This window comes from Triturus cristatus, chromosome 11 (genome assembly GCF_964204655.1).
Source record: "Triturus cristatus chromosome 11, aTriCri1.1, whole genome shotgun sequence".
NCBI classification, from domain to species: domain Eukaryota; kingdom Metazoa; phylum Chordata; class Amphibia; order Caudata; family Salamandridae; genus Triturus; species Triturus cristatus.
In genome coordinates, this window is record NC_140594.1 from 1,107,962,179 (window position 1) to 1,107,974,891 (window position 12,713).

The 12,713-nt window shown below is 47.2% G+C and overlaps 1 protein-coding gene across 13 annotated transcripts in view; it reads right to left on the bottom strand.

The window, feature by feature from the left end:
* LOC146786091 (eukaryotic translation initiation factor 4 gamma 1-like) overlaps positions 1-12,713 on the bottom strand; it is a 1,219,153-nt gene that overhangs the window by 560,998 nt on the left and 645,442 nt on the right. For all 13 annotated transcript variants that reach the window (XM_085635575.1, XM_085635572.1, XM_085635570.1 and 10 more), the window contains one exon: positions 11,391-11,479. In XM_085635575.1, coding sequence (XP_085491701.1) covers positions 11,391-11,479 — 89 coding nt within the window. The remainder of the gene's footprint in view (positions 1-11,390; positions 11,480-12,713) is intronic.

A 12,713-nucleotide genomic window follows, 5' to 3' on the forward strand; every position in this document is an offset into this window, starting at 1 on the left:
ACTGCAGGCTCGGGGACGAGGACTCTTCAGGTGCCACCACCACTTCGAGGGGTAAGTTGGATAGTTGGAGGATAGGTAGGTACCCCGGGATTGGGCACAGAGGGCCGTGGGGCGTCGGGTGCAGGGGTGCCTTTTGATGTCGGAAATCTTACCCTCTTGTTGATCGCGGTTGGGGTGGCACTCTGTTCTGAGGCTGCCAGCTTCTTCAGGATAGTCGAGGGGGGTCCTTGGGTGCCGGACTCGGGGTCACAGTCGGCGTGGGGTCGTCCTCGTGGGTTTAGTTAACTCCGGCACCGGCCAGGCTTGGCGGGTGCAGAGTGGGCTGGGATCGCGGTTCCGGGCTGCTGCCAGGGGTGAAAGGTAGGTTCTGAGTAGAGCCTCTATTCATGGGAGTCCCAGGGGATTAGAGTTCAATGGCAGCCAGGTCCTCCGGGGTTTCTGAGGTTGCTGGCCACAAGAGATGCCGGGTTTGGAGCAGGAGCAAGTCCGGTAGGGCTGGGGCCAAAGCAGTTGGTGTCTCCCTCTCCTTTGCAGCTGCAGGGCAGGTCTTTTCTTCTCGCTCTTATTGTAGTTTCGGAATCTGGAATCTGGGGAAGGAAGGTTCAGGGTGCCCCTAAATACTAGATTTAGGGGCCTTACAGGTAGGTGAAGGCCAGGGACCAATGGGTCCTTGTCCTGGGGTGGGTACACCCCCTATCCTGCCCCTCTCCCGTGGGAGGGGGGCAGTAGCCTAATCCTGATAGGGTAGGGCCTCCCATCTTCAAGATGGCGAGAGCCCGGAGATGTGCTTCACCTCGCCTCCCCCACCTTAGGGGTGGGGTTGGCAGGCTGGCACATCCCCTGTCCTTGTATGGGGTTTCCGGCCAAGCTTCCCGCCAGAGTGGGGGTTGCAGTGGCCTGGGGAAACTCCTAGAGGCGGCAGGCCTTTGAAGCTTCCCTTTGCTCATCCTGGGGGAGGAGATCTATCACCTCACCCAGGATGTGCATTGTTGCAGGCCCGGGAGAGCAGGGGCTCTCCCACCCAGGGGTCCAGCAACGTGTCTGCTGTGTGGCAGCCTGGGCAGCCTCAGCGCAGACGTGGATTGTAGGTTAGCTATAGGAGGGCATCTCTAAAATGCCCTCTCGGGTGCTTGGTACATTAAATCTCACACTGGCATCAGTGTGGGTTTAATGAGCTGAGAAGTTTGATACCAAACTTCCCAGTCTTTAATGTTGCCATTATGATGCTGTGGAGCTCGTGTTTGACGAGCTCTCAGCACCATGTACTCTTAAATGGCAGCACTGCACTTACAGTGCCCGGGAATGGACCTGGGTACTGTAGGGGCACAGGGCTCCTGCTCCTGTGCCCACACCATGGGCATAAGGCACCCAGCCAGAGGGGTGACTGACATATGCCTTGGCAGTGTGGGAGTTGGGCATGGCACATAGGGATGTGTGCCATGTCGACTCTTCATTTTGTCCTGCACCCAGACACTCAGCCTGCAAAGGCAGGGTGTGTGTGTAAGGGTACAGGGCCCCTAAGGGTGGCACAATGAGTGCTGCGGCCCTTCGGGGCCTTCCCTGGTAACAAGGCCCTGGGTACCTAGGGTACCATTTACTAGGGGCTGAAATGTGGCCAGGGTTTGCCAATTTGGAGTTTGTGTTTTTTAAGGAAGGAACATAGGCCTTGGGCACCTGATTGGCAGGAGTCCAGGGTACACTCAGTCAAAGTACATTCAGCAATTTAGCAAAAAGTGGGGGCATACCATGCAAGAAAGAGGGCACTTTCTCACAGTACGGAAGAGCTGGGTTTCGACCCAGAGGCCTTCGGTGCGGAGCTCAGTGTCAAGGTGGAGGCAGTCTTCTTTTTCGGTGCCGAAGTGTGATTCTCGGCACCGCTGGCAGGCTGGCTTGAGCCCGAAGGTGGGGTGTGTGAAGCAGTGTCTCTGGTCTTGCCTAGGCCCTGAGGCGAAGGCGTGACCGAAGCCTTTTTGGGTGTCGACGCGGGGAGGGCGGGGGGTATATTACTCACGACCCTCTGCGCCGGAGTGATGTCCTCCACATCTGAGTCGTCGGCCTCAGAAGCACTGACTAGTTCCTCTTCGGTGCGCTGCTGTCCCAGATCTTCGATGTCTCCGAAGATGTCGACTGGAACGGAGGTAGAGGAGTGTGCCTTGTTTCGTCTGGCTCTTTGGTCCCGAAGTCTTTTTCGATCTGAAAGACTTACAGGCCGGATAGTCTCGAGCCTCGTGTTCAGGGGAGAGGTTGCACACCTCATGAAGATCGGTGTGGGGGAATTTGGACCCACATCGAGGGCACTTCTTGAATGGAGTTCTTTCCATCAGCCAGGACCGGAGCTTGGGTAGGCCCGAAGGCCGCTGTCGACGACTGGAACCGAAGATTTGTGGATGAGAAGGTGCGTTGATTGAGGAGATCGCGATCGAAACAATACCGCGATGTTAGGTGAGGATTACGCTTCGATCGTCGAACTGGAAATGTTCGGAACCGGAGCGCGAAGATTACATCCGAGCCCGATGGCAGCAAAAACCATCTGAGGATGGAGCCGAAGCCCATGCGCAATACGATCCAAAGGAGGAGTCACCGACCTCGTGACTACCAAAGACTTTCCAAGAGGAAAAACAAACTGCAAACATCCGGGCCCAACACCAGATGGCGATCTATGCAAAAGTGTGTAATCTGCAGCTCATATGCCTCGAACACCTACTTTCCTACAGACTGTAAAACCTAGTTGATGTAGTAAATTTAGGGTCTATTGAGTGTTTTGTTTGCAAAGATTGAATGCACTTGCTTTGATTAGCCAGTCATTTAGATAAGGGAAGGCGTGAATATTTTCTCTGCGCTGATGTGCTGCCACAACTGGCAGATGTTTTGTGAATACTTTTGCTGCAGTGGTAATGCCAAAGGGAAGAACCTTAAACAGGTAATGTTTCCTAGGAATTGGATTCTGCGGTACATCCTGTGTGCAGGGCGAAATGATATATGAAAATAGGCGTCCTTTAAATCTAAGGTTGCCTTTTTGTAATAAAGGGATGTTCTCTTGTAAAGTGACCATTTGGAAATGTTCTGTTAATATATACTGATTAAGTGGTCTGAGATCTAGAATGGGCCGGAGGGTTCCATCTTTTTTGGGATTAAGGAAGTATAGTGAATATACTCCTATCCTGAGAAATTGTTGTGGAACTGATTATATTGCACCTTTTTGCAATAAACCTATTATCTCTTTTTGCAGAAGGATTTGATGTGTGGATAGCTTGCGTTTACTCCAAATATCCCACCTCGCAGTTAAGAGGTCCAGACAACCATGTTGGATAATGTCCAAGTCCCATTGGTCTGTTGTAATTGAATTCTAATTTCTGAGAAACTGTTGAAAACTACTCGCAACAGGTGTTGGGTGTTGCAGGGGGAAGGTAAGAGTCACTGTTTGGTATTGGCATTTGGGTAACGGCTATTGTTTCCTCTGCCTCATTCTTTAAAATTATTCCCTGATTTTTATATTGTGACGCAGAGGTATCTGTGGTAGCTGTTCTGGCCGCCTGTAAGTGGGCCTATATAAGGAACCTCAGTAGGTGTTAGTTTGTAAAGCTCCCACTGATTTTGCTACCTCAGTGTCCTTCATGCTCTCAAGGGCTGTGTTCACTTGAGTGGCGAAAAAGATATTCTTTATTGATCAGGAGTTTTAATATGGTTTGTTGTACTTTAGGTTTGAATCCGGATACCCTTAACCATGCATGCCTGCGTATTAGGACACTGGTATTTATACCCCTAACAGAGTCAGCTGCATCTAGTGCACACTTAATGGACTTGTTGGTAAGCTTGCCTGCATGGACAACTTCCTGACTTCTTGAGCTGTGCTCTTTTGGGAGGTATTGGAGAAGCCCCTCCATTTCGTCCCATTCGACCCAGTCATAACCTGCAAGCTAAGCTTGGCTACTGGCTATACGCCAATGATTAGCTGCTTGTGCCGCAACTCGTTTTCCCAGAGGCATCCACGAGTTTGTATCCCTTCTCGGTAGTGCATCCCCAGTTGTTTGGGAGCTAGCCCTTTTCCTTGCACTGGACACCACTAGAGTCTAGGGTTAATTGACCTTTAATGAAAATGGGATCGGATGGTGGTGCTTGGTCAATGAGTTTAGTAATTAGCCTTGCTTAGACTGAGTGTTTAAAAATTTCATCTAGTGTCATGCCTTTGAGCAATAGTAAATATTGTGCCCCTTTGTGTGCAGTAGACCGTCACAAAAAATAAATCCTTTTCTATTGATTCTTTATATAAAGGTACCCGATGAAATGTGGCTGCTCTTGCTATTATATTCTGATAAGTAGATGCATCATCCGGTGGTGATAGGCAACTGGGATAAAAATCAGGAGCAGTGTCAACGTGAGGGTCAATATTATAATTAAGGCTCCCATTTTTCAGTTTTTACTGATTTTTACAGATGGAAAACCATTTATTCTGGATTTATTTTTAAATATGGATAAAAACAGAAATAAGGTCCTTTTTGAGTGATTTTAATGCTGACCGACAGGATAAAAGCTGTGCCGATTGACAGGCAAGGGAATTAAATTTTTTTTTGCACAACCTGGATACTAAAATGTACATATTTTCTGACAAGTGAATATTTTACGATCAGTGTATATATATATATCATTGAAACCTGCCAGGCGTTCAGACAAGAGTGCACATTAACTGGTTAAATAAATGCAGAAATACACATTTCAGCTTTATTTTTTCACAAAACTTAAAATAAATACATCCGAACCCAATGGCGGAAAAAAACAATCTGAGGATGGAGAGGATGCCCATGCGCACTGTAGTCCAGGGGAGGAGTCACCTATCCAAGGATACTTCGAAGACTCTTCCAGGACAACAACGTGCAAACATCCGGACCCAACACTAGGCGGCGATCTATGCACAGATATGAATTCAGCAGCCCACATGCCTCGAACATTATAAAACCGGGAGCCCTGCTTGTAATCAGCCCAGGTATCCCCTGGTTGTCTATCTGAGATATCCAGATCGTCCCTTACTGTGGACTGAGGAGATATGACAACTGTGGTGAGTGAGATGGTGTTTGTGGTACAGGTGAAGTAGGAATGGGAATGTGCAATGGACAAGGTGCAGCAGCAGCATCTTCTTAAGGGGTCGAACAGGAATTTCCAAAGCCCCCTCAAAACTCAACTGCTTCTTAGGAGTATGTTGTTTTGGTGGCTGTGCCATTATTTCCTTTGTTCCTGGCAGAATTTGGAGCGTTTTTGTTTCGGATTGAGCTTTTGGTGAAATTGCTTGAGGATTGGCTCGAGGAGATTTCCGACCGAAAACTAAGCTTTTTTGCAGTGGAAGCTTTGACTTAGATGGAGGAACATTCGGTTTCATAATAAGTATTTTTTTCGGTGCTGAGACCGAACACCGAGCTGTTGTGGTCTCAGATGGAATGCATATACAGGCCCCTGCTTTAGTCTGAACTTTTGGAGCCGAGCGGCGAGGCTTCAGAGTCATCTTTTAGGTGCGCGCCATGGCTTGTGTGCAGTGGAGGCCCTTGAGCAGTTTTTTTCAGTGGAAACTGATGATTTGGGCTTCAGAGTAGGGGTAGAAGTACCCACAGTACATTGCTTCTGTGATGGCTTAAGAGTGGCCAAATACTCTTCTGATTGAGACTCATTCTGAATCATGGATGGAAAACGATTCCTTCTGTGCTGAAGCTTCTTCGTCCTCTTGCCGTCCAAAGATGTCAGGAACATCGTCAATTTGTTTGCTCTGCATTTCTGGTTTAACATGTCGATCCTCAAGAGTTTTTTTGACCGAAAATACTTGCAGGCCTCACAGCTGTCTTCTCGAAGTTCGGGTGCGAGGCATTAGTTACAAACGGCATGTTGGTCAGTGTGAGGGTATTTGGAGTGCCACTTTGGACAGAAACTGAACGGAGTACGTTCCATTAGCAGGTCATTCTCCGAGAGCGTTGGAAATGGAGAAGCTTTGCCAGGCCGGGTGCGGCGCTTGGGCCGCAGGAACGGGACGAAACCAGATACGTGGACTAAGTATGGGAGGTAATGAGATACCGATCGAGACAATATCGTCGAGAGATAATGGACCAAAAGGAGCCAGAAGTAGACAAACCAGAGCACAAGATCCTACATCAGAACCATTCAGCAGAAAAAAACAATCTAAAGATGGCATCGATAACATGCGCAGTATTACCAAGAGTCGTCGTCACACAGCCTCGTGACTCGAAGAAAACGTTTTGGAACAAAAACTTGCCATCATCCGTGCCCAACACTAGATGGCTGACATGCAAATCATTTATATCTACAGAACACATGCCTTATACAATCTGGTTTTCATACCCATCAATAGGGTGCCTTTTGACAGGTCAGTACAGCAGAGTTCAGGCTGCTGCTGTCGACCCATAAAGGGCAGGCCTGAAGGAAAATGCTACATACCCAGCATGCATCTGTTCTTGGCATGTAGAGCTGTAGAGTCACATGCTGTGCACAGCCCGCCATCTACTGTTGGGTACGGATGTTTGCACTTTGTGTTTTTGTTCCAAGAAGTATTTTGCAGTCACGAGGTAGTGTGCATGGGCATCGACTCCATTGTTAGATTGTTTGCTGCAGAGGGCGATAATGGAGTTAGTAATGGTAGTAAGAGATTTCCATGTATATATGTATATAAGATGCATGCAACTGCAACAGGTATAGGTACCCGGGGAGGCGGGTGGGCGCATGCTACCCTACAGCTCTACATGCCAAGAACAGATGCATACTGGGTAAGTAGCATTTTTGGTTCGAGGCATGTGAGCTATGGATCACATGCTGTGCATAGACTATAAAGCAGTTATCTCCCAAAGCGGTGGCTAACCTGTAGCTGTTGCAGTTGTCTGAATTAGTGTACGTAAAACTGCTTGGTCCACACTAGCTTGCTGTCTTGCCAACACATCTACACAATTGTGTTTAGTGAATGTGTGCGGTGTAGACCATGTTGCAGCTTTGCAGATATCCACGGCTATATTTCCTAAGAATGCCATAGAAGCTTCTAGTTTGCGTGGAGTGCGCGCTCTAGGGGGAATTGTTCCTGTTCTTTTCACTTTTGCATAGCATATTTGAATGCACTTGACTATTCACTTTGCAATGCCTGGTTTTGATATAGGATTGCCTTTATGTGGTGGAGCAAAAGCGACAAATTGTTTTGTGTTGCAGAAAAGTTTAGTCCTTTCTATTGAGTAAAGAAATGCCCTTTTCACATCTAAATTGTGTAAAGCACATTCTGCCACATAATCTGGTTGAGGGAAGAACACAGGTAACAGATTGGTTGATATGAAAGGCAGAAATGACCTTTGGTAGAAATTTAGGGTTGGTCCGAAAAACCACTTTGTTTTGGTGTATTTGTAAGAATAGTTCATCTATGGTTAGTGCCTGAAGCTCACCCACTCTTCTCAGAGATGTGATAGCTATGAGGAAAGCTACCTTCCAAGTGAGAAATTGTATTTCACATCTATGCAATGGCTCAAAGGGTGGAGCCATTAGCCTGATGAGGACAATGTTGAGATTCCACACTGGAGCAGGTGGCAGTCTTGGAGGAATGATTCTTTTAAGTCCCTCCATAAATGCTTTAATGACAGGGACTCGCTAAAAAGAGACAGATGTTGTCTGTTCTGTAGATACGCAGCTATTGCAGCAAGAAGTAAGCGTATGGAAGAGTACGCTAAATTGGAACGCTGCAGATGTAGTAAATAGCAAATGTTTTATTGTTATTGCAGTGTATCACAAATCGCTTCCACTTTGATGCATAGCATGCATCGTCAGCTTCCAAACCACAAATGGAATTCGTGGGATAGGCGGAAAAGCGTAGGCAAATATCCCTGACCAATTCATCCATAGTGCATTGCCCTTGGACAATGGGTGTGGATATCTGGATGCGAAGCGTTGGCATTTTGGTTTGTGGCAATTAGATCGATGAATGAAAAACCCACATTTAGAAGTTTGGGAGGAGAACGAGAGTAGAGTTCCCTTTCGTGCATCTGTTGTATTTGACTGAGCAGATGTGCAATCGGATTGTGTACGCCTGGAAGGTGTTCTGCAAGGAGAAACATTTTGTGACGTATTGCTTATCTACAGATGGTCTGTGCTAGTTATGACAGCTGGAGAGTGGCAACTGTAAAGCCCCTATGGACTTTGCGAACACAGTGTCCTTCATTTTTTCCAGTGAGGTGTCACCTGCTGGGCCAAAGAGGTGTTTCGTATCAAAAGACTGATTGAGAATGGAGGCTTGTACCTCAGGTTTGAAACCTGAAATTCTCAACCATGCGTGTCTATGTAGCAGTACGCTGTTTACTGCACTGCTGCTGTGTCTGCTGCATCTAATGCGCACTTGGAGGTATTGGTGACAAGTTTGCCCTCCTGGATAAGATAAGTTGCCTTAGATTTGTCCTTATCAGGCAGAAATTGCATCAGTTTTTCTAGTTCATTGTAATGACACCCATCATATCTGGGTAGCAAAGCATGAGCATTAGCAATGCGCCAGTGAGTAGCTGCTTGTGAGCCTACCCTTTCTCCCCCCCCCCCCCACCCCCCCCCCCCCCCCCCCCCCCAATGCATCAATTAACTTTGATTTCTTATCAGGAGGATGGGCCTCACCTGTGCTCTGAGAGTTAGCTCTCTTGAGAGCATTAAAAACCACAATGTAGCCTATATTCTCGTCAGGTGGTGATGGCCTGGACGGGTAGAAATCAGGGTCAGTATTTGTGTGTGGATCAGTATCAATCCTTCCATGGGTCAACATCTTGTGGCCTATCCTCATCTCCATCCCCTTCATCCTGTGGGTCCGGTGATAGCAGTGGTGGTGAATTAGTGGGTGTGAGGAGTAATTGAGGATTAGTAGGTGAAGGAGGCGGCACATAGGGTGGTGAAGGGTTTGTACCCACATTCCTTTTCTTCAGGGGCATGTGGTGCTCATTCTGTTGGACCAATTTCCTTTTATCAGGCAATTTGGCATGACTATGTCCAGCATCAGGGTTAATAACCAGTTCTTTATTTTGCATTCAAAGGTGGTTCATCGGACCGAAGCTCTTGTTGGAGTCCATCTTAACTTGCAGTTTATGCCGTTTAAAGTTTCGGCTCTATACTCTTCGGTAACGAAGATTTAGGCTTCGACAAAGATGGAACGTGGTCCAGGACGTGCTTGGATTTCGGCTCAGCTCCGGCATGGGGCTGACTTGAGCCAGAAGGCTTTTCTTTGTGTTTCGGCGCTGGGCCGGTGGGCGGGGTGCTCGAAACTCTCGGTGCCAACCTTGGCCCGCTGGAAAAGAAATGACCGGAGCCTTGTCTTTGGTTGTTGGGGCAAGGGGGTTTCTGTAATCACGGTACGCTGACACGGTGTAACTCGCTCCTCTTCTATGTCAGATTCGACCTCGGACAGATGTTCTTCTTTCTCGGCTCCTTGAGCATGCGTTTCTTCTCGGTCAGAATCTTAGCTGAAGATATCCGGTGCGGAGCCGCCTTGGTGTTGCATCTCATGACGTCGAGCCACACGGTCGCGAAGCGTCTTAGATCAAAACGAAAGCTTCCTTGCCCCGGTCCAGAATGCTTGGCAGCACTGGAAGGTATTGTGCACCTTTCATGGATGGTGCTAATGTTTCTAGGCGGAAACGCGAGTCTCCTTTCTCCTCAAAGGGGATCCCAAAGGTATCAGCTGCTCTATTGATGAGGCTGTTGTAGAAGGCTATGTCGTCTGGTGGGGAAGCATTCGAGTGATCGCTACAGACCACCTTCAGGACTTTGTCCATGTCGTTCCATTCTTCCTCAAACGTTCTTGTCACTTCCTCCTCTTCTGGAACGTAGAGTTCCTCTTAGACGTCCTCGTGAGGTTCAGGGGCTGCCAGAGCATCAAGGGTATCCTCTTTCCTCTGTGGTAGTGGAGGGCTTAGCACGAATCCTGAACTCCTGTAGCACCTCAAACTCCTTGCGTTAAAGTGCTGCAATTTCAGCTTTCAGGCGTCTTATCTTCTCCACCTCGAAAGCCCTTTCGGCATCTGAAACTGGGAAGATCTGTGGTGAATTCTGCCTCCAAAGGCATGGTCCTGGCCTTCACAGCCTCTCGCCAGGTCCCAGTCTTCGATTTCAACATTCTTCCCTCGTCTGTATCCTTGGAATGGGATTCGTGGGATTCTTACCGTGTCCACTTTTAGAAGTCCTTGGCCATCCTTTTCGCAGTAAGCCACCTCTCAGCGTCCCCTTATAGGATCTTAACTACCGACCCTCCGTGTGGTGATTCTGCGGTCACCCATTAGTCTTTCTCGCTTGAGAGGCCCTAGTACCTTAACAAAACCAGTTTGTGACCGGATAGGTTGGGTGATGGTCCTCCCTCTGCTTTCGATGGGCCTGGAGTCTCTTCAACACAAATACGGTGCAGGGCACGCAGTCCTTGTAATCCCTCGGCAGGCAGAGGTTACAGACGTCGTGTGGATCGTGTTGCGCAAGTTTGTGGTGACAATTAGGGCAAAATTTGAAAGGGATATTTTCCATGGCCCCTACTTTGGCTCATTTTGGTCCATCAGTTGTTGCTCAATCGGGATCCCTCGACGGAAAAAGGTATCTGGAGGGGTCTCTCCTTTTCTGGTGTCTTAATCGATGAAGGATGGTTTTTCCTCTCCAATTCCTAGATTGTTTCAGGTATTACATCCAAAATGTCAGTGTCTCCCTTTGCGTCCAGACCCAACAGTGGAAAAAAGAATCCTAAGATGGCTTTTATGCACAGGAACTTCCAGGAGGCAGTCTGACCTCACAAGGCATGGACCTAGCACCAAATGGTGGCAACGCATCATGGGGAGGGGGAGGGGGGGTTACGACAATTCAGACCCAACCACTAGATGGCGGAATACTGCCCATCTTATACTGCCAAAAACAAAATTATGTGGAAATTTCTCTTACAACGCTTCCTAAGGGGTTAGGAAGTGACAAGACAAAACCGAGCAGTACACAAAAAAGACATCCTAATTCACCCAGTGGAATCTGAATTATTACTCTTAAAGAGCACTAGCTACAACAATTTACAGACAAAAAGCCCTGTCCCTGCCAGTTTTCCCCAGTTTTCTTTATAGAGAGCTCACTCTGCACTTTCTAAAACAAATTCAGTCTGCTTCTCCAACTACATCATTTGCCTTTTTTGGAGGGAATGAGACTAAATAGAGCTGTAGTGATGCCACAACACCCAGTCTACAGATGTATGCCAGTGTTCTATGCAGTGAAGAAAGCACAACAGTTACATCTGTATAGCACACCAGTCCAAATGAGTGTTTTACTTCTCAACAAGGTCCCTTTCCTTAGGACTCATTCCTAACCACCATAAGGCATAGCCAACAAAAGAATCTTACTGGCGTAGTCTACTGCAGCAGTCTTACCTCTTTAAAAGCATCCAGCAGGTCTCCAACAGCTTCCTTTTTGTTCAGATCTTTAATTTTTCGCTTTTTCTTTGGCACCGACACTGCAGCTGTAAAACAAAGGCACGTGGGAGTGAAAAACACAGAAAAGAAGTAGCTTGGAATACCTGCTCTTTTTGCCCAGAGGAAAACGAGAAAAGGAAATAATGCCCTATTCCCCACACTGAATGCCAGCAGGCTGAGTCCACAATCCTACAGGCCTCGAGAGTGTTCTAATTTTACTGTTGTACTTTCCCTCCAAACTCTTACAGTGAGTATACATGGTCTGTGCAATGCTTTGTCAGGTTGACAGGACAGTACGTGGCTACCAGGCTGTATGCTTAGGAGGCAACGTTGTTCATAACAGAGGTTTCCGGGTGGCCGTACTAAGGCACTCCAACTGACTAACCATTTGGGCACAGGACGCAGTACTGTGAGAAAGAGCAGTCAGTTTATTCCAAGGCGTGTAGTTGGACCGATACACAGAGCAAACCTACTTAGTAGCATTGCCTATTATGTACTTATTTCAAAGTGAACAGATATAGTACCCCTGAAACCCCAAATAAACCAAGTCAGATACTCGACCTTAGATTGTGTTGTTCTCCTTTCGGTGTTAGTGTGAAAATGTGAAGCGGAAATGTTAGCGAAGAGGTGTAAGAACACACAATGGTCCAGTATCAAACTAACTTAAGTACCCGACATCACTGCGAGCGCTTGCATCCAGGGAGGTGGGCTGGGCACATGTGAATCTACAGCACTAAAAGCTGCAAATCGAATGTGGCAGGTTAAGTTATGCTTTCAATTTGCAGCATGTGCTGCTCTAGATCACATGCTATGCACAGTCTGAAACGGTGCCCCTTTTCCCTAATATGGTGGCTTGCAAGACCAGCAGTAGTCTGGAATAATGTTTTTAGTACAGTTTGGCCAATGTGTGCTTCTTGTTGGAAATTAATGTCCACACAATGTCTAGAGAATGTGTGGGTAGACAACCAAGTAACAGCAATGGATTATTATATAAAGAGCTCATTGTAGCACTTATCTCACAAGGAGAATCTGCTCTAGGAGTAAAAGCTAAATTATGTTTAGCTTTGAAGTAATATTCCTTAATACATCTTCATGCCTTTAAAACTAGTTAATCAAGCTGTCTGGTCAACAAGTAGAGTTTCTTTATATAAAGGAAGTTTTAAGTACTCAAATTCTATGATCACAGGTACCAAATGCTAGAATTTGGGTTATGTCAACTTCCTGTGCCAAACCAAGACTGAGCTCCTTGGGATTGAGATGTAGTAACGGACCCTTAACTTG